General features: G+C 40.9%; 1 protein-coding gene across 1 annotated transcript in view; it reads right to left on the reverse strand.

Annotated features, from left to right (window-relative positions):
- The window catches only part of LOC136388621 (fatty acid desaturase 2-like protein FADS2B), a 33920-nt gene extending 13012 nt beyond the window's left edge, over positions 1–20908 (reverse strand). The window contains exons 1-4 of the mRNA XM_066360441.1: positions 20326–20908; positions 9593–9703; positions 6543–6740; positions 4815–4916 (exon numbers count right to left, since the gene is read on the reverse strand). Of these exons, the coding sequence (XP_066216538.1) occupies positions 4815–4916; positions 6543–6740; positions 9593–9703; positions 20326–20646 (732 nt within the window). The 5' untranslated portion in view covers positions 20647–20908. The remainder of the gene's footprint in view (positions 1–4814; positions 4917–6542; positions 6741–9592; positions 9704–20325) is intronic.
- Positions 20909–22379: the final 1471 nt, after the last annotated feature.

A 22379-nucleotide genomic window follows, 5' to 3' on the forward strand; every position in this document is an offset into this window, starting at 1 on the left:
AACATAAATTCAGGCTCAAACAACTCCTGGTAATGACAAATCATAAGAACTTGTTGAAAGGGGATATTTTTCAATGTTTCTTTTTTGATTGTTATTTTAAAAAGAACTGAAGAGGTATGTGGGGCAGAGTGTTTTTCCTACTTTTTCATAAAAAAAAAGAAAAAAGAAAAGAAATAAAGAAACCTCAGCTCTAAGACTTTAATTATTTTGAAAAAAAAAATGGCCCCAGGGATCTTACTTCAGTGAATATCAAAGAATCAGGGATCTGAAGGGATCTCCCAGGGGAGCTGGGCTTAGATCATTGCTTGTCCAGGCTTCAGTGCTCTCAGATAAAAATAAATGAGAATAAAAATATTGTAGCTAATGCCATGCTCGAATCATTCCTGATTAGGTTGTTTGTGATTTTATGTGTGAAGGTCTTAACAGAGCAAAGGATTTAGAGGCACATCAACCAAGTTTCTTGGGTCATCTGAAGGAGACATGTGATGTTGTATGCACAAGGTTGGCACTTGAGATATTCACTTTCCTCTCTTTTCCCTTATTGTGTTAATCATGGAAGAATAAGGAGCAGTAGGTATTTATTGTGTATCTGACATCTCTCAATAACTGATCTATACATGTTATAGATCTTCACTGTCCATCCAATACAGTAGCCATAGCCCCATGTGGCTATTGAATATTTGAAATGTGACCAAATTAAGATAGCCTGTAAGTATATAAAAAGGCATAAAAATATCTTTAGTAGAGAAAGAGGTGGGGTCACAGGGAACAGAGGAACAGCTGTCAGAGGGAAGGGGGATGAGGGGATGGGATCAGAGAAGGTGAAGCGATTAGTGATATTATATATACATAACACATAGATACAAATAACAGGACAGCAAATCCCAAAGGGAAGGGGGGAGGGGGCTAAGGGGTTATAATAAGGGACATAGGGGTAGGGGGTGGGTAGGGGGTGAAGGTGTTATATTGAGTGGGACACTTGAATCCACGTTAACACAATAAATTAAAATTAATAAAAATTAAAACAAATAAAATATCTTTTGAAATAATATTTGAATATATTGAGTAGTATAGTTACCTTTGAAAATGTGGCTATTAGAAAAATTTAAACGACATAACTTTTTTTTTGTGGCAGAGACAGAGAGAGGAACAGACAGAAAGGAAGGGAGAGAGATGAGAAACATCAATTTTTCATTGCGGTTCCTTAGTTGTCCATTGATTGATTTCTCATATGTGCCTTGACCGGGGGGCTACAACAGACTGAGTGACCCCTTGCTTGAGCCAGCGACCTTGGGCTCAAGCTGGTGAGCCTTGCTCAATTCCGATGAGCCCACACTCAAGCTGGCGACCTCAGGGTCTCGAACCTGGGTCCTCCTCATCCTAGTCCGACGCTCTATCCACTGCACCACCACCTGGTCAGGTGACTTATGACATTTTAATGTGACTTTAATTTTATTTCTGTTGCATTATGCCAGTCTATATGCTACACGTCTTTGGTACAAGACACGAATTTGTTTGAAAAATCTGATTAGCACTGTTTTCCCGTACTCTTCATTGCTGTTTTCTCTTAGCAACTTCCCCCCCGAGCCCTCGTCCATTAGGCACAGTATTCTTTTCCCACTTCCAGCATTCCCTAATGTCCTTGCAGTGGAATCTCTTTCCAGTCCTGCTCTTGTGCTTGAATGTGAGGTCACTTTCCAAATATTTTCTTTTGGATGGTTCATGATATCTCAAACTCAGCATGGACTCATCAATTTCTATTCTCCTTTCTGGGGCTCCAACAGACTTTGCATTTCTCCTGCCAAATTGCATACCACCCACTCACTCCTCCAATTGTGTATTCACTCATTTATTAACCCATTCATTATATACTTTTAAGTGTGTCCTGTGTATTAGATACTGAGCTAGGCAGTATTTGGATATAAAGACAGACATAATAAAATGGGATTCCTACACTTATGAGACATAATCTAATGGGAGCAGCAGACAACTAAACAAGGACACTATGATAAGCAATAGTTCTATTCATCCTTTGAGAGCCAACATCTTGGCCTCTTCTACTCATTAACTATACCTTTAAGCCAATGACTATCTATGGAAATTGGTAATATAAGAGACAGGTTCAGATTCACAAAGGTCAGGAAGAATCTGCTCAAGGCCGTGGAGCTTAGAACAGTGGTCAGAGTGGTTATGGGTGTGATCTAAAGCTGCTAACTTCTCCCTGGCTGCTGTGTCTGAAAACCACAATTACTGGAGACAAGAGAGAGAGTGATCCATGGGGAATGAGGGTTATCAACTAACTACCCGCCAAACAGGGTGCCCTGCACCTAGTTCCACGGGACTACCCTAAGTCATTCCTCATTTCCATGTCTGGTCTTTTCCTGGGGCAGTATCGAGGCTTTGGTCCAAGACCATCCTGAATCTAAAGCCCTGCTATTAGGTGTGAAGCCTTGGGAAATTTCCTCATCTGTGTAATGGATAAGACTACTGGAAGGATTACTGGAATTAACAGGCTTGATTCGCTTTCTCCAAAAATGTTTTAGGATGTAGTCATTAGAACAATACAAGCCATATTTTCAAGGAAGTTCTTAATTTTAACTATTCTGTTTCTTTATCCCTATAATAACACTTGATTCTTATGGTTTAAAAACTGTGCATACTGGAGGGGGTAAAATATGCTACAGAGTGTCCATTTTGATTTCAGCATTGCACGGAAATCCAAAATGTATGCAGACGTTTTGTGGTTTATTCTCAAAAGGGCTCTTTTCTTATACAGACACTGCAAAGACCAGACACATGCACTTTTGCACAACTAGTGAATGAAAATCTCAGAGAATCTCGGTATCTGTGCCTTTTCCAGGTGAAGGGGAGGGTAAATTAATGTGAAATCAAGTTTTGAGCTTTAAAGTCAACACGCATGTACGAGGTGGGGTTGTTTGCAGAGTAATTTTCTTTGCTGCCTCCCTCCTGCCTACTTTTCCTCCTCACAGGTAACTCTCTCTCCTCCACATAGTTGGAGCCTATAATAATTTTGCTCATGAAACCCAGCTTTGTCTGCAAAAAGAAACAGTGCACTTGAGATGTTTTTAGAGCCATTTCCCATTTATTTACTCCAGTTATGAGTCATCAAGATTATATTAAAAATTGTTTCTGGAGACACAAGTGATAGCAACAGAGCTGTGTACAAACTTGGACCAATGGAAAAGCAGTGCTTTTTTTTGTTAAGTACCAACAAGGGCAGGGCTGATTTGAAATATCCCACATGCTGGCACCAAATCAATTGTTAATTGTCTCCAGAGCAGACGAGTCTCACTTTTCCTGACTTCCTCAGAGGAGGGGAGGAAGGGTGAGAGAGTCCATTACTGGGATCTCACAGCAACAGAAGAAAACCACCTCTGCTTTATTTCTGTGCTAAAGATTTCTGAGTGAATCCCAAAACACTTCATCTAACGCTAGTGGATAAAGGGAAGAATACTGTGCTTATAGGAATCTTCCCATTAAACTGGTCACATAAAATGACAATATATTATTCATTCTAACCATTTGGGGGAGAGATATTTCTAATGTCAATCCTGATCCAGCTCTCTGTTATTTTAATATATTTTAGCCTCAGTTTGCTCAATTGAAAAAAAAAAAAAACCAGGGTAGAATTACAGGGTGATACTAACCAAGTATCTTCCAATTCAATATAAAGTCACTTCAGTAAGAAAAAACAAATAGGCTCTGAGCCAGTGCTTATGAGGTTTTCCTAAGATGGCCTAGTTTGAATGCAAGGAGGCTTAGAGGCATTTCCTATCCTCCTGGGCCCAGAGTACATGGTCACCAAATCCTAGAATGTCATAGAAAAGCAGAGAGCCAGTTTAACTCCTAGTATTACGGATGACAACACTTGAGGGCCAGAGATAGAATGTGACTTTCTGAATGTCACACAGTGGACATTATTGCAGTCAGAACCAGAAGCTGTTTTTAGCAGTCCTTGGGGGCTCAGTCATTCATTCACACATTCATTCATGCATTCATTCATTCATTCACACATTCATTCATTCATTCACTCATTCATTCATTCATTCAACAAATGCTTATTGAAGGCCAACTATGTGCTGGACACTCTGTTGAGTGCTGTACTGCAGTGGTGCATAGGACACTGTACCAGCCCTTCTGGAGCTTATGTTAGTGAAGATAAGACCAACTGCCATCATGGCCACCTGCTCTGGCCAGCAGTCTGGGTTTTGCAACCCTCAGCTCATGCACAGAGCCATCTGAGCTTCCTTGCCCACTCTTCCATTTTTTTCTTCACTTTTATCTATCCTCCTGCACCTTTTCTTTTATTTCTTCACAGCCTTGCCCTTCTAGGACTATCAGGCTTGCTGGATTCCCCTAGCTTCCTAGCAGTAAATATTCAGAGCCCTTCTAAGAATACTCCCATTCATGATTTTACAGGGCATATCTTCATTTTAAAGGCACAATCCTTCTTCTGCGAGATAGTTCCTTAATGGGGTGACAGGGATTGGGCCAAATACTTTACTGGGCTAAGAAAAAAATGTTAGAACTTCTTAAATAAAAATAAATCCTTCCTTCGTAAAAATTGAAAATTCGAATTTTAGCATATACTGGTATATTATAATGTAATATTACATATTAGCACATATATATATATATACACATAGTATCTGCATTGTTAGTATATTTACATGTCTCTGTGGGGTGTGCACAAGTATTTTTTTTTACTGATATGAGTACCCAAGCGAATGTGGAAATCGCTGCCTTAGGAAATGACCTTGGAGAATCCCCTCATACCCCCTGAACATCTGTACCTTGAGATGACACATCACAAATTTGTGCATCAGGTGGTTCCATTTGGACTTCTTAAAAATGGAAAGATGGCCAGTGTCATGCTGCAAAAATGAACTCTGGGCCTAGAAGAAACAAAATTATGAGAGGAGCTAGGAAGCTAAGAAGAAATGAACAAATGAGTCCATGGGTTGATTGAGGAGCCCCTTTGAGAAGATCAGTGGGAGATTTCATCGGACCTCAAGTCAAGTGCACATTCTCTTTCCCACACATGCGCATTCTTTCTCAACTCTGTGCCTTTGTGCAGCTGGCTTTCTCAGCAGAGAAGGCTTTCTTGGCCACTGTCAAAATCTTGCAGTGTGGAGTGGAAAGAGCATGGCTTTTGTAGGTGAAAAGATTTGAGTTCTAAACTTTTCTTCAGCACTCTTGAGCTGCATGACTTTTGGCAAATTATCAGCAGCTCTGAACCTCAGTTCTTCCTCTGATAAGCAGGGATAATGGCACTGTACTCATCGGGCTATTGTGCAATGTGAATGCATGTATGTACCTGGCTTATGCTAAGCACCAAACAGTGTTTGCTTCCTTTCTTGCTTCCAAGGAATAGTGCAAGTTGGCTTTAAGAAAAAAGTTAACAAAAAGTTCTGGAATTAATATTGTTGCTTCATCCTCCATGAAACCTTCTCCAATTGTGTCAATCATAATCAAATGTTTCTTTATGCTCCAACAACACATGTTTGTTTCTCCCCTTGGCATTAACATCATTGTGTCATGTAATACGTTCAGATATTTGAATGACAATCTCCCCAACTGGGTGACTCATTTCCCAAGAGCAAGGACCAGGTGCATTTCCCTTTGTGACCACAACACAGTGCTTTGCTCATAGAAGTCTATGTTTATAAACTCATATTTTAGCCTGATCAAGTGGTGGCACAGTGAACTGAGCATCAGTCTGGGATGCTGAGGACCCAGGTTCAAAACCCTGAGGTCACCAGCTTGAGCATGGGCTCACCAGTTTGAGTGTGGGGTAGCCAGTTTGAGCCCAAAGGTTACTCGCTTAAAGGCCAAAGTCACTGGCTTGAGCAAGGGGTCATTGACTTGGCTGTTGTCCCTTAGTCAAGGCACATGAGAAAGAATCAGTGAACAATGAAGGTGTTGGCAATGGAGAATTGATGCTCCTCATCTCCCTCTCTACTTGTCTGTCTCTCTCTCTCTTGCAAAAAAAAAAAAATCATACTTCATTCAAAAAAGATTTATCAAATCTAGAAGCCAGGTGCTGATTGTCATTTATGGCAGAATTAATATGTTCCTATTCTCATATAAGATGTGCTTGCTGCTCTTGAAGAATTCAGAGTCAAATGCATTGATAAATGCTGGTTGGTTAATGAATGAAAGATAAAGATGAGTGTTACGTGGCTGAAAACATAAGTTCAGTTACTCAACTTTTGTGGACAACATTGGGCAAAGAGTAGTTGCTGTCATAAATTAAACATTTACATTATGCCAGGCACTGTGTAGGTGTTTTGCACATTAACTCGTTTAGTCCTCTTCATAAGAGTTCCATTAAAAAATTACCCCTATTTTGCAGACCACAGAAGTTGGACCCAGCAAGGTTTGATAATCTGCCTGTGTTAGACACCGATGAGTACCTTGCCAAGAAATATCAGGCAGCAACTGACACTGGTCTAAAGAGAGAAGAAGACACTCGGAGCCTTTCCCCAAAGCCATTACTTGTGCTTAGCATACCTGCTTACCTGAGAAATTGTGAGAATAAAGGAAATACATATTGTAATTGGCCAGCTATTGCCAAAGCACCACAGCATTAGCCAAGCCACGGCTTCCAAAGTCAAGATCTGGACGAGGTGAATAAAAAAGAAGCCTAGGTTGGCACTGAACATGTTCATAGCCTCTAATGTCTTCCGCAATTCTTGGAAATCTTCCACCAGCTGAGACTGGAATATTCAAGGAAAAAATTAGTTCTTTCAGGGAAAAGGGAACACAAATTGTTGATAATTAATAATCTGTTTTATTAATGCATTAACACCTTAACTTTATGAATAAAAATTTATTAGATTAATACATTTAATAGGGAAGAATTAAAAACAAAAAATAATAAATTCATGGTAAAATATTATGATAATTCTTTTTCTTCAGAGAAGAGAAGGATGAATAGCAATTTTCAACTGTCCTCAAACTGCATGGCACTTAGAATTTGTGTCTTTTTTTTTCTGGAGAAGTGGTAGTCAGTAAAGACATACTGAAGTCTAACAGTGAGTTGCCTTTTACACCATCAGTGTTATTTCAGATGTGACTGATTTTTGGTTATGCTTTGAGGAACATTGTTGTCTATGTGGATCTATGTTACCATAGATACTGGTACAATTTACAAACTTATTTCTACTTTGTCAATTGTTTCTACATGCAAAATTCTGGTTTATGTTAATGAACATAAATATAGGTCACTTACATTAGCTCAATGGATAAATTTCCTGTGAGATGCTCAATCAATCCCCAGAAACATGACAAGGTCTCTGTTGGTATTAGCATGTCTGTGGCTTGGAGGGGTCCTGGTTCCATGCACATGTGCTGGGTATATGTGCATAGTGCATGTGTGTATATGTACAATGCTAGAATCAATTTACAAGCTCATCACATTATACTGACAAAGTGCAAAGGCTTTCTGTCCAGTGCAAAGGCTGGACAGAATTATCTCTTAGCTCAATGAATATAATGGAGTTGAAATCAGGACCATTGAGAAAGTGACCAGAGGATAAAAGAGAGAACAGGATTGTTCAGATGTAAGAAAGGAGAGAAATTTGAAATAAAAAAGAGTTATGAACATTAACTTTAAAAGTCATAAATTTTATTTAAAAATTCACTGAAGAGACTTTTAAAAGATTCACTGCCTGGGAAATGTCTACATAGGCTCATCTATTAAACTCTCATCAACCTTGGAATTCTGGAGGTCGTAGACACTTTTAATAGGTCACCTCTAGAGTGCCTCAGAGCCTGGTCATGTTTTCCAACCCATTTATTGTACAGAGACGAGGTCACCAGAGTTCATAAGAGTGACTGAGCTGAAATCATCAGCAAGTCACAACACATGCTTGACTTAACCTTATGCTTCCCGACACCCCATTTTGTGCTCAAACACTAATGGTCTACATATATATCTGGGTAAATATAAGATAATAATTCATTGTCTAAAAGAGTGTTACTCTCTGGGATTAACCATAAATTTTCTTTAGTTTTTTTTATATATATATGTGTATATATATATGTATGTATATACACATATATCTTTATATAGCTGTATTAAAGAAAATTTATGGTAGGTCATTACCCCCAGAGACTAACACTTTTAGAGAATACATGATTATATTATAGCTCTTAGCCATTAGTGAGATTTCCTTTTCCTTAGAGAATGTTTTTAAGAAAAACAAACTTTGCATCATCTTGCTAGGGTCTCCTGCCCTAAGTGATATGGACATAGCTAGAGGTTTGTCAATGACTGGTGCCAACATTGAGTTCATGATAATAATAGCATCTAGAATTTATTGAGCATTTACTGTGTTCCAGACACTGGTCTTGGCATTTAAATGCCTTTAACACTATTAATAATTTCCCAATAACTCTAATGACATTGGCACTATTGTTGCTATTTTACAGAGAGAGCGGCTAAGCTCTCTCTGATAGTAGGTTTGGTAACTGGCCTAAACCCATATAACATGCAGCAGGGCTGGGTTGGGAGTCCCAACTGTCCATCCACAGATCCCACCCTTCTGAACGCAGAGTCGTGTTTCCTGACACATGTGTGACCTTGCGGGATGCACATGGGCAGAAGGGGTAAGCTTAAGTGTTTGTCTCAGGTCCTCACAAAACAAGTTCTGTATCCTCAGATTCTCCCGTTCCTCTATGAGTTTGCTTCCTCATTTCTCAAAGCAGAAATATAATCCTTATTCCATCTGCCTGGCAGTGATGAATGACTCAGCACTTTGTACAAATTATTTCCAAAGAATGATAGAAGTGTAAGCTGTTTCAGAAAAATGAATCGCAAAAAATGAAATGTTTAGTATTAGCTAAAGTTCCTTTCAGTTTTTGTAAAACCATCCTAGTGAGTTTTTAATTTATGGAGACCCTGTCTTTTGGAAGACACTGTTCAGGTAGCCAAAGTATTAGAGAAAGAAGGAGTGATGTTTCTCCTTAAGGATACTGAAAGAATTAGGGCCAGAAAAGTGATTTGTAATCCCAGTTCTCCAACACACCAACTGTGAGACTCCCAGGAGGTAATTTATTCTCCCTGGACTATAATTTACTCAAGTGTCAAAAGGGCTGTATTTAGAATATAGTCCCATCTTTCATCCGGCAGCTATTTATGGAGTGTCTACTGCAGGTCCGATCCTGTGCAGATGAGTCCTGAGGGATAAGCCAAGTAGACTTAATCTCTGCTGTCATGGAACTTAGTTTATCACAAATTGTAAACATAGACATTAAACAAATAATTACAAGCAGTCACTGAAAAAATTATATGTGTAAGTTGGCTGGCATGGAATAAGTGTGTAGAGACATGGAAGTATGGTTTGGTGCAGGGCCCCAAATTCCATTCCTTTGTTTTCACGGAGATTTGAGAGTTCTGAGTGGGAGGGATGACATTGTTTGGAAATATGTGGAATCCACTCATTCATTCTATTGCAGGCAAACCTGGGCAGGATGGCTGGTTTCTTGCAGAAAATGATAAGTAGAACCTGAAATATACTTTGGCCCCATCCCTCCACATATTCTCAAGTCCTGAGACCTCACTCACTTTTTTGTTTCTCTCCTGACTGGGTTCTCCCGGGGCGAGCTCTCCGATGAGCAGTGGCTTCAGGTACAGTCGCACAATGTCAAGCTCCAGGTGCATGGCTCTGAAGGCATCCTGCAAACCAGAGAGAATTGTGAGACGCTTAGAAGAAACATGCTTACCCACAGATTAGTTTCCTTCCTGACCTTGCCCTGTGACCACCTTGGGAACCAGCACCAACTTTGTTGTGGAGAATTTGCTTCCAAGTCCTGGTGATGCTTTAAGTTGAGTGTGCAAAATTACCCTTGACAATCGTCTATGAAAGCTGAAGATCTACCTACTGAAAGCACCAACTCATTAGACAAGTCCAACGCAGCCAGGTTATCTCCAAGCATTGAAGAGGGCTCTATATACTTTATTGATAACCAGAAGAAAGAGTGGCTTGAGTTTATGGGCTGTGATAAATCTTTCAAGTCCAGCCTGATGGTTGGTGTGGAAGTTGCTTACTCTATCTAAGGCATACAGAGACCAAGACTGGCTGTGCAGACCATGTCTCCCATCAAAGTCTGCCTCTGGGTTCTTAGCCAAGGACCAGGGAAACGAGGTCCTTGAATTAAGCTATTTCTAAAAAACACAGGATTAAGCCGATGATGGTTGCTTAAGATAAATGTGGAAGAGAGTGTGGGAGTGCAGCCCTTGAGCTCTAGGTTGTCTGGAATAGCACACTCTTGGCTAAGTTTGTCACTCCTCTTAAAAAACACTAAGGCAGTGTCTGCAAGGGCTTGTGACAACCAGGCACAGAACTGAGTTGACTCAGGTTCCATGCTAAGTAGAAATTCTAAGTGGCTCTAAGAAGAGACAGTGATTCCTATATCTTGTTTAGATTTGGAAGTGAAAGATATTCTCTTGACCTTTGGGATTTAAACAGTTTTGGGGGGTGGGGAGTCTCCAAGAGGAAGATGCTGGACTTTCTGCTATTATGGATTTGAGAATGGAAGTAATTAAAAATCAAGAAATATAACCAGCGTTGTAGCTTGAATGCATGGAAATCATATACAGTACCCTGAGTTCTGGCGTTGCATAGACTGAGTCTGTAGACCCTGGAGCAGCCTTTCTACATGTAAATCCTGGCTTAGCCACTTACTAGCTGTGTGATTGTGGACAAGTCTCTCAATCTGGTTGAGCTTCCCTTTCTCTTCTTTAACATGGAGGTGATAACAACAGCTGCTCAATTTATACAATTCTTATAAGGATTAAGTGAATTAATTAGAATCTAATTGACAGATAGTAAATTCTCAATATATGTTAGCTATCTTTTTTATATGTACACCTCTATTGATAAGAACTTACTACTTACCTTTTCTGCAAGGCAGCAGTTTAAAGGTTTTATTCTTTTATTATTATTATTTTTATTTTTCTGAAGTTGGAAATGGGGAGGCAGTCAGATAGACTCCCGCATGCGCCCGACCGGGATCCACCTGGCATGCCCACCAAGGGGCAATGCTCTGCCCATCTGTGGCGTTGCTCTGTTGCAACCAGAGCCATTCTAGCACCTGAGGCAGAGGCCATAGAGCCATCCTCAGCGCCCGGGCCAACTTTGCTCCAATGGAGCCTTGGCTGCAGGAGAGGAAGAGAGAGACAGAGAGGAAGGAGAGGAGGAGGATTGGAGAAGCAGATGGGCGCTTCTCCTGTGTGCCCTGGCCAGGAATCGAACCTGGGACTCCTGCATGCCAGGCCAACGCTCTACCACTGAACCAACCGGCCAGGGCCTAGAGGTTTTATTCTTATACTCTAATACCTAATGTGGTCCACACTCTGAATTATTTTAATAAATATAATAAATTCTTCATCTTTAAATCATAAAGCAACTTAGATATAGCCAAGAACTGCATATGAGCTCACTAAAAAAAAAAAAAAAAAAAAAAAAAAGTGCTTATATAATGAATGAAGTTCATTGGAAAGAAGCAATATCAACTTATTGGACTTGCTTCACCTAGATTCAATGCTGCTAGAACCAGCCCAGGCTCAACTGTCTATTCTGCTTCTGCATACCTCCTCTGACCCCCTTTGGAAAACACCAAACTATATGATTTCAAAGGTTTCTTAATTGCTACATTTGACATTTCTGAAGCTTAGTTCCCCTACCCAGGAAGAGAGTCATTCAGTGATTAAGAAGGTGATTTAACGTATTGTAGAATGATCCACACTGAAAACTCATGTTCTGCTTGTTGTTTGGGAGCAAAATAGAATGGAAAGCATTCTGACTGATCAAGACTAGAGTGTAAAGGAAAGGCAAGCAATTGCAATTTCATCTTGGTCTGAGCGGTCACCCAGAGTCCCAGAGACAGTGTAATGTACTGACAAGAACATCGCTCCAGGTTCATTGTTTCTTTTGATCCCCAGCAAGGTTCACCAGTCAGTCCTGGGGTAACAGATATGGAAGACCTACTCAGTGTTCCAGAAAAGAAGGCATTGCTCTGCTCTGTGGAACTCTTTTCATTGTGTTGATGGGCAGTACAACAAAAAAGTTTAGCTAGTCATAGAATATTTGATTTAGAAGAATTTCCCAATAGAGCCTGGATACTGAGTTGTGAAATCCCCTCTTGAAAAACCTGCAAAAACGAGTTCTGTTATCAACATTCTTAGGCAAGTATTTTCCTGCCTAAGCAAGGAGAGGGGATCAAATGAAGGGGAGAAGGGATACTGCCAACATTTATTGAGTGTATCCTATGTACAAGGTGCTCTATGGGCCAATTCTTAAGCTTAGTTCTGTGAAGTTCCATTGCTTCTGGTGCATAGGTAAAGGCACCATGTTTCAGAGGGAAGAAACGTCTTGCCTCAAATGCCACAGTAAATAGTAGTCAGGATTTGAACTCAAGGCTGTGTGACTTTGAAACCAGGAAGCTGTAACAGTTTGTTTGAGCCTTAACATGTATATACATATTTTTGGAAAGGCCTCTCAAGAGAGGAGGCACACTAGATTGTTTATGGATAGTGCTAAAATCAGTATGTTTCTGCCAAGCAGATAGTAATGATGTCTCCCCATCCTAGGTTGCAATCATGGGAATCACTTTGCCTCTGATTCCAACCTACTGCCCTAGGCTTAGTTTTCATCACACCCTTCATGTACCATGTTGTTCACTGGGTCTCTCCTCATTCAATAAACATTTCATGCCTCTTTATATGTAGTTCTGAAGCTTTACACATCTTTTTCCCATTGCCTTGATTATCTTCTTCCATTTTCTTTGCTCAAAGCTCTTCTTCACCCTTCAAGATCCAGATGAAATATTGCCTCCTCTAACACACCCAGGAATGTTATCCATTGTTTCTCCTCTGGGCTCTCACGACACTTTTTTCCTAGAACTTTTACAATTATGTTGTAGGAAATCTGTGTCTTCACCCTTCCCTAGTGGTCTTTGAGTTTTTTGAAGACTGGGATCATGTACTGTTGATCACATTATGCACATTACGTTGATCACCATCTATCAGTATGCTTGGAGTATGGCATGTGACCATGGATGCCTAATGAATGAGGAAAAAGGAGAGAGAATAAAAAATATAGAGGTTTTTCTAAAAAGGAGAAAGTTGGGGTCACTGAGGTGTAGAACTCTGGGGATACAGATCATAAGCACCACCATCTCCTCCTTACCCTCAGCATCTCTCATAGTCTGACCTTTCTGCTGCTTTAGCCTCTCTCATTTCCACCTGTCAGCCTTTTGATTTTCTTCTCAACCATCACCTCTACTCTTTAACCTAGTCAAACATTTAAATCATAGCTTAGCTCCAAATTGATTTTGAGTTGAACACAGGAAAATGTGATTTTTCACAACCAGCTTGGAAACCCTGCTGTTTTTTAAATGGGGACTGGAGAGACGTGCTTTGCTGTAAAAGCAGTATGAGTCCTGGTGGAAGAGAAAAGCAGGTAAGGCCTGAGCCAAACTCCTGCCTTTACAACTTAAGTAGTGTATCCAGGTTGTGCCCTGCATGAAGGCAGCCGGCCAGGAGGGCATGTATGGGCTGAGAGCCAACGGGCACTCTGCTTGCCAACTCCTCGCTTGCAACCACCCAAAGAGTGTGCCTTTCTTATTCACACTGAGGTACAGTGTTGGGGAGCAGGGAAGCAAGCTGTTTTATATTGTGCAAATTATGTAACCTCTCAAGCCTTGGTCTTCTTTCTAAACGAGGATAATAATACTACCCAGTCTGCCTTTACTTTCTTTATTCAGTCATCATAACACCTATTATGCATCTAGCTTAGTGGTTAAAAGCTTAGGTTTTGGAATCAGACATGAATAAACAACTGCATTTTTATATTATTTAGTTCATCTGAGATGGGTTGACATTCCCCAAAATTAAGAAAAGAAAAAAAAAAAAAACCAGTGGCAAATATATGTATAAATCACAAAACATTTACTCACCTCAGAAAAGCTCACCAGAATACTCAATACACAACCACAGACACCCAGTCCCACCGCTTCGGGTAATTTCCCCTCTGCGCATCCTTCTCAGATCTCATCTGCTCCAAAACAGCAGCTAGAACAAGTCACCTCATATCTCAGGTCGAGCCTGAGTTCTGAGTAGGCTGATCTGCAGGGAGATGCAGTTTTTGCCCTTCTCCTGAGAGAGAGCCACTTTGGAGTAGGGAATGTCACACGAAGTCACCCAGATTCCTTCCCACCCTCTGAGATAAGCAGAGGGTTATTCTTTCACCACAACTCATTCTATTGTTCAAGAAATTATTTGAGAGCTCTTCCTTATACTGAGATTTTTTTCCTCTATGATACTTTCAGCTGAGCTCCAGCCCAAACTCTCTCTTTTTTCACAATCCTTACCAAACCTGCTCATCCTCCTGGATCCCCTATCCCATAATGGACATCACTGCCTACTTATCTAAACCAGATATCCATAGGTCAGTTTAGACTCCTTCATGCTGTTTACTTATCCTGTCCCTTATTAAATATTATAAATTATGTCCCCTGGAGATCCTTGGCACCCATCTTTATTCCTATTGTCAATGCATTGTTCATGTCTCCAAGATGTTACCTGGACTCCTTACTTCATTCTGACCAACATTTCTCAATTTCATCCTTCACTGAATGCTGGGCTGGCAGTTTTCACCCATTTCACCTATTACCACATTGTTACTACTCTCTCCACTCCTCTACCTATTTTTCCATGTAAATCACTGTTTCAATGAGAATTGGGTTATTTAAGACATTTTGACAAGCCAGAGGAGATGCAATTATGTCTGGTTATTGCTTTCCTTTCACCAACAGCTTACGATTCTGGGTGATTTTTGTTGTCATGGCTGCAGGCAAGGAAGGGTGCTGTGCTAGGGAAGGGTCATTATACATGGCAGTAGGAGAGGGAGACTCCTTAGCTCAGCATCAAGACTCCTTCTCCATCTTCACCTTCTCTTTTGTCTTACCCTCCTCTCCATTCATCTTTTCCTCCTCCTTCTCCTCTTCTCATCCTCATTACATGACAGTCACTGATATTATTTGAACACAACACTATTTGCCAATATTGTGCTAAGCCAAAGGAAGTGGGGAATGCCCAGTCTGGTTAGGCACTTAATTATGGCATGAGTTATATCTGTACTCCATCTCCATGCGTGTCCTCTTCCCCACGCCCCAGGTGCGTCTCTGTCGGCTCTGCTTATCCCAAGCCACTGGGGGTGCTTGCCTTTGGAGTTAGTTACACACAACACTATCCTCTTCCACACTACAGTCTTCTATATAGTTGAAATGGACTTAGCTGTATTTCTTTTAAGTTTTTGTTATCCCTTCCCTGTCTTACTGGCTTTTGGCTCTCAGGAGAAAGAACTTGAGTTTCTCAGTGTCCTTCTTAGAGTGAGGTGTCCAGAGAGATGGAGTGGGATGACCGGCACACAGAATGACGCACCTGCATTCTTTGTTCTGGACACGTCATACACGTGCACGCATCACAAGACTGCGCTTATTTCTTTTGTGAAGCCAGGAACCCATTGTTGCCGTAGGACTTGTGGCTCACTGCTTATTCATAGACACTTCCTGTTATCACATGCTTTGTAATCCTCATCTTAATGATGGCAAAATAGCCCAGCAGATTGTAATCTATGTAATTAATTCTTCTTGGATTTATAGGTTATTTCTGGCTTTTCCCAGATGAGCTTTTCCAGGAGACGTGGGCCTGGATTCTAGTTATTAGCCCTATGCTATTAGTTTTAAATTGCACAGTATGAAAACAATCAGGTAACTCATTATGTGCAACAATGGGAGGTGATGTTCTAACTTTGTTTTATGGACTTATTTTTCTTAGTGAAGGTTTTTGAAGACAATTATAACCCATCTCAGAAGAACTAAGTTTAAAAAAAAACCCTACAGAAGCTGCCATTTTAAAATATTTAATCTGTGCCATGCATCATATGTTTTTTACTTTATCTCCACTAACTTTCACAAAAATCCTAATATCAAAGTATTATTATCCCCGTTGTCCAGGTAAGGGAGCCTGGCTGCAGGAGCTTCAGCAACCTCCTCAGGACATTCCTCGTAAGCAGTAGAACCCAAATGCAAACCAGACTTGTTTTGTCCCCCAACCTATTATTTTAATCACTGGGTTAGGCCCCTAAGAAGGGTTTTAGAAAGACTGACTACATAAATGATAGAGTGAGTGAATGAGTGAATGAGTGAATGATTGTAGGGGACAGACTACGTAGGCGTCTTTATTCCCCTTTTATGAGGAGGATGGAGGCTTGGACAAGAGTCACTGTGTAAATAAGGAAAGGGTGCCTCCTTAGACAGGTGCAGCCATGGGCCCAGGGCCAGCACAAAGACACCATAATTGGGTCCATATTTGCCTTTCAGGGTGTAACCTACAAAGACTTCTTAAGTTGTAGAGTGAGTGTTGGACAATCAAATCTTCTGACTTTACGTTCTGCCTTCCTCTCCAAGAAAGCATGGTGCCCTCCACCATGTGCTCTCTGTTCCCAATCAGATGGCACCAAATATAATCAAGACTTCTAAGCTGGTGGTAAACAGGAAGTGATCATCACACTTCTGAGGCTATGGATGTAGGCCGGGGATATGAATAGTAACAGCTACAATGAAATGAAACTTTATTAAAGTGTTTGGCATTACCCAGAACACCTTACAAGCATCAGTCCCATTTGCCATGAGCCAGTGAGATGCCATTCTCATTTTGCAGATGGTGAAACTGAGGTTCAGAGATTCCAATAACTTTCCCAGGTTCACATAACAGATCCCGAAGCCCAGGCTCTTCAGACTCTGAGTAGCCATGGAGCGTCGTGGTTGTCAGAAACTTCCTCACACCTTCCTGGTCTTCTTGAACCATCTTCCTTTGGAGAATCATTTCTCTGAACATTTTTGGATTTACTTTCCTAATATCTAAGGCACATGACAGACCATGCTCAGGATTTTTTTTTGTTTGTTTGTTTTTTCTGAGGATGTGAATCGTAAGGTGGCATGGATGATTTTCCCCTAGGGTTTTGATGGTTTCTATTTTTATTAATCAATTCCTCCTTGTTGGTTACAATTGGATGCAGAATTATGATCTGTTCTTAAAAATTACCAGCAAATTACTGATTTGTCACCTGAGCTGCCTCAAGCTTACAGTCTATCTGTGATTTTCCATGAGGCTTAGATCCACGTCTTTGCCAACACATCCTCTAAGCTAATTCTATGACTTGTGTTGGAATGGCATCATCCATATTTTCTGATGTGTGAGAATGAAGAAATGTGCTGGATAGGGATCTGTAGTATTTTTTCATTTTATTTCTGTTACTCTTTCTACTGTTATTTTTGCACACATGTGTTCTACCTTGCTTCTTCTACCCTCAACCCGTTTAACACCCACCCAGCATCTATCTTTCTGACACACAGGATAACCCTAACCCTTGCTACAAGTGCATGTTCATTTTCTGAAGAAAAGGTTAAAAGTTGTTTAAAAAAATATCAGGTCTGATGAAAGTGCTGGGGAATTAGCAAGGTATGTTCAGAAATGCATTCATCTGACTGCAGAATCAAGATAGGAAGATGGTAGAAAGAGAAGGCCCTGGAGATGAGAAATTGGGGAAAAAATGAGAATTGGGGAAAAAGGATGTTGATAGCATCAAAAGACAAAATCTCACTTTGCAAATTTGTCAAGCACTTGCATATTTTGTTATTATTCACATCATATATAGAGTGCTTTTTTTTTTTTTTTCTGAAGCTGGAAACGGGGAGAGACAGTCAGACAGACTCCCGCATGCGCCTGACCGGGATCCACCTGGCACGCCCACCAGGGGCGAAGCTCTGCCCACCAGGGGGCAATGCTCTGCCCCTCCGGGGCATCGCTCTGCAGCGACCAGAGCCACGCTAGTGCCTGGGGCAGAGGCCAAGGAGCCATCCCCAGCACCCGGGCCATCTTTGCTCCAATGGAGCCTTGGCTGCGGGAGGGGAAGAGAGAGACAGAGAGGAAGGAGGGGGGGGTGGAGAAGCAAATGGGCGCTTCTCCTATGTGCCCTGGCCGGGAATCGAACCCAGGTCCCCTGCACGCCAGGCCGACGCTCTACCGATGAGCCAACCGGCCAGGGCCTATAGAGTGCTTTTTTTAGTGAAATATTTTCATTCGAATTAAACACTACAAAGTCATCTTGAGTATTTTAAATTGATTTGTGTAGTTAGATTTTCCAACACCCGTGGTTACCTCATGTTTAATGTTAATAGAACTGCCCTCAAAAAGTTTGTCAATTTTCAAGGCTAGAAGGAAAAACAGAAGGATTCTTTTAATTCTGTGTTTATCATTTGCTTTTCATATGTATAGCCTAATAACCTGTTCGGGTGGAATTTGTCACGCTTAAATTCATTAATGCACTTGCAAAAATTCTAAACTGTTTAGAACTTAAGGCTACAGAAGCATTGTTAGGAATTGCTTGGACACTGAATTTTAAACTTTTTTACTTTGTTAGTAAGTATGTTCATCTTTTCTTGCCACTGGTCCAAGAAAAATACGCTCAATGTACATTATGAAGGCTATGTATGTGTTAACCTGTTTTAATGCCAAAAGTTTGCTATTTGTCCACAACTTCTTTAAGACCTCTTCAGAAAAAGATTTGTTTGCCTTAGTGGATACTCTTGGGTAAAAACGCAGAATAATGAGTGAAATGGGCAGAGGCAAGCATTCCGTGTTCTTAAGCGACTCCAGGAAGAATGAAAGTCCACATTTAGGTGGCATATTATGTGGATAATTTTTCCTTAAACACAATAATTTTTCTTTACTTTTATTTATACAACTTCTAAGTATATTTTTCACATAGGACAGTTTTCCAACCTTGATGTACAGTGAATGTGCAAAATTTTTTGTTCAATAAGAACCTATAATCTTTAAAATATAGTAAACATCTTCTCTGTTTTGAAGGTGAGATGACCATAAGTCTCCCAGAGGGGAGATCCTGTTAAAAAGTAGAAATGTTTTGTAATTTACTCAGTGTAGTGCTTTTGTCTTCCCTCCCTTCTCCTTCTTTGGTCTGTAATAAAAGTGTTATAGCAGTGCAAAATAAAATATTATGCATAATAATATATACTTTGAAACCAGTTGGAGGATGTATACACTGAACTGTGAAAACAATAAGGCAACAAAGTAAGAAAAAGAAAAAAAACCTGGGTTTTAATTTCTGCTCCACATGTTAATTTTTTTTTTGGGGGGGTTAATTAGCCCTTTTTACTTTTATTTCTAATATGGACAATAAAAGTCCTAACTGGCATAAAACAAACTTTCTTATAGAATATTTCAAAGGACTTGATAAAATACATTCAAGGGTTTGAAAAACTTCCCTAGGAAATGTTAAATGGAAATTTTATTTGTGAGGACTCAGCTATACAGGACTTTATGGTAAAAAAAAATCTACCTGATTTCAAAATTTGGTAATAGTATTGCTGGCTGTGTGTATTATTAGCCTCTTTGAAAATTAGCTTTCTCATCTGTAATATGGGGATGTTATCCAACTTCCTCACGGGAAGGTTTAAGCGAGGTGATGCATTTGAATGTGTCTAAGGTATTCAAGGCAGCCAATGAATGTTACAGAATTTTTTTTCTTTTGCTGTGTCGGTGGCGGAAGGTGATGAGGAGAAGCAGTGAAGAAAAATGGAAAGACAGGAAGTTAAGAAGGATGAATTTTGACTCTGAGCTCTGCTGTTGGGTGACCTGGGGCCAGTCAGTTATCCTCTGTGATTTTAATTTCTTCTTGCATAGAAGTGGGTTGCATTACTTGTATGACAGTGCATGAGCCACAGGACACAGAAGAGCTCTGCAATGTCGGAGAGCCTATTAATTGTAGGTTTCCATCATTGTGATTAACCACATTTTGATGCCTAACAGATGAATCACACTGGCTTTCTTTTAAACACTCCAAGTGGAAGAGTCTGAGAAATTTATACTTGGGTTCATTTTTTTTTCCTCCAGATTTTATTCACCTATTTGTAACTTTCTTCTTACAAAACAGCGACTCCACTTCAAAGCAAGACACCAAGAACAAAACAAAACCCATCATACACAAACCTAGCACCCACTGTCAAACCTGCTTCAGCTAATAAGCTGGACTTGGAGGCTTGAGTTGCTTCCAAATCCTAGCTGGATAGGAATCCTGAAAAATTGGTTTGGAAGGAGATAAAGAAACCGTGGAGCTTGAACACGTACTTGACACGCTTTTGGGAAGAGGGCCAAGGCCCCAGCCACCCAGCAGCAGGAAGAGAGAGAGGGCAGAGCTTCGCACTGCTTACCGTGGCGTCTTCCCCCGCATAGTGGTTGAGGACCCGGCGGCCGCCTGGATGCCGGTCTGCCCAGCCAGAAACATCATAGACCTTGCGATTGATCACCAGCCACTGGTCGGCCTCCTGATTGTGTTTCTGGATCTCCTGCCAGCTGTAAAAGCGGAGGCTCTTGCGGGGCAAGCCACCCTTCCCGTACGCCTCCTGCTTTACGGGGATATCTCCTTTCCCATTTGCTGCTGGTTTGTCGTTGGCCTGGTGCTTCTCCCCTCCAAACACCTGACTCTTTCCTGCAAGGCTCCCATTGCCCGTGTGCTTCTCTTCAATCTTCATCGTCACTGAATTCCTGAGATTTCTCGGTTAACCCTTGAAACTTCTAATCCTCACCTCTGATTGGACCATAAAAAACTAACTGACTTTTCTTCCCCTTTTAGTCCGTTGTAGTCCGATGTCTGCATAGAACACTTCTTTGCAGCCTATTTATCTCTTCCCATATCTGAGGGTGAGCACACCCCGAGCCTCTCACTTCTGTCTGTCCTGAATCTTTTATGCCCTGATGGAGGCTGGACCACCTCTCTCTCTTTACTTCTCTCCCTGCTGGCTGGTCTCCTAGCAGCATCCTTCATCATTAAGTCCCTAAGTAAAGAGCTGTGGCCCGCCCCCGGGGAGGAGGGGCAGGCTCTGGTCCGGTAACTTTCCTGTTGTGCATCAACGGTGGGTTGGGTTCCTAGCTCTCTGACGTGCTGGTGAGTAGAGACAGGCAGATTTGTTCACGCAACAGGAAAGCAGAAGCTTTCAAAACCTCCAGGATGACACGAATGCTTGGTGGACTTGGGAAATGGTTTTTTTTTAAGCATCTGTTATTGCTCCCTAGGACTTTTAAATTAAAAAAAAGTGTTAAACAAACGAACAAAAAAGGTTTATAATTACCCAAAAAGCACATCAGTGGTAAACCAGTTTTTCTCTTTTATTTCCCTTTGAAAGCTCTCTAAATCTGTTAACGCACCTGAAGGTAATACTGACGGAGGTTTGTAGAACTCATGATGATTTACAAAGCCCAGGTCACATGCTTTATCTGGTTTAATCCTAACATTAACCTTTTGAGGGAGGTACTGTCAGTGTCCCATTTTCCAGATAAGAAAACACTGGCCTCGTCACCCTCTCAGGGAGAAGGAAACCCAGGTTTTCTGATTCCAGGTCCCCAACTCTTTCCACTCACTCCTCTGAACCTAAGGTCTAGATGTACATAATAATAACTTGACTCTGCCTTAAACATGAGGCAGAATAGGGGATTATGGGATGGTGTTGGTGTTGGTGTTGTTGGTGGTGTTGGTGTGTGGGGTCTTAATGTTAAAAAAAAGGTGGCATGAGGTCCTGGCCAGTTGGCTCAATGGTAGAGCGCCCGCCTGGTGTGTGGATGTCCTGGGTTTGATTCCTGGCCAGGGTCCATCTGCTTCTCCACCCTTCCCCCTCTCCTTTCTCTCTATCTCTCTCTTCCTCTCCCACAGCCAAGGCTCCTCTGGAGCAAAGTTGGCCCAGGTGCTGAGGATGGCTCTATGGCCTCTGCCTTAGGAGCTAGAATGGCTCAGGTTGCAAAGAAGCAATGCCCTAGATGGGCAGAGCATCGCCCCCTAGTGGGCTTGCGAAGTGGATCCTGGTCAGGCTCATGTGGGAGTCTGTCTGTCTCCCTGCTTCTCACTTCAGAAAAATACAAATGTTAAAAAAAAAAGTGGCATGAAATAATAGAAAAAAACTTCTTTTCATATTTAGAAGTCACTCCTAAGTAATTTAGCTAGAGATTTATGTACTCAGGGTTTTATCTCAGTACGATTTATAAATGTTAAAAAATCAGAAATGACCTAAATGTCCAAGAAAGCTGATTTTTTATGTATATATTGAATATTATACAGATATGAAAAAGTAAGTTTTTCATAGAAATTTTAATGGCATAGACTGGTACTTGCAATATAACAAATGGAAAAATTAGTTGATAATATTCTGTTTAGTAAATGATTAGAAGGAGGAAAGTGCTAAAAGACTGGCCTGAGTTCTTGTTACTAAAGTTG

This window comes from Saccopteryx leptura, chromosome 1, assembly GCF_036850995.1.
Source record: "Saccopteryx leptura isolate mSacLep1 chromosome 1, mSacLep1_pri_phased_curated, whole genome shotgun sequence".
NCBI lineage: Eukaryota > Metazoa > Chordata > Mammalia > Chiroptera > Emballonuridae > Saccopteryx > Saccopteryx leptura.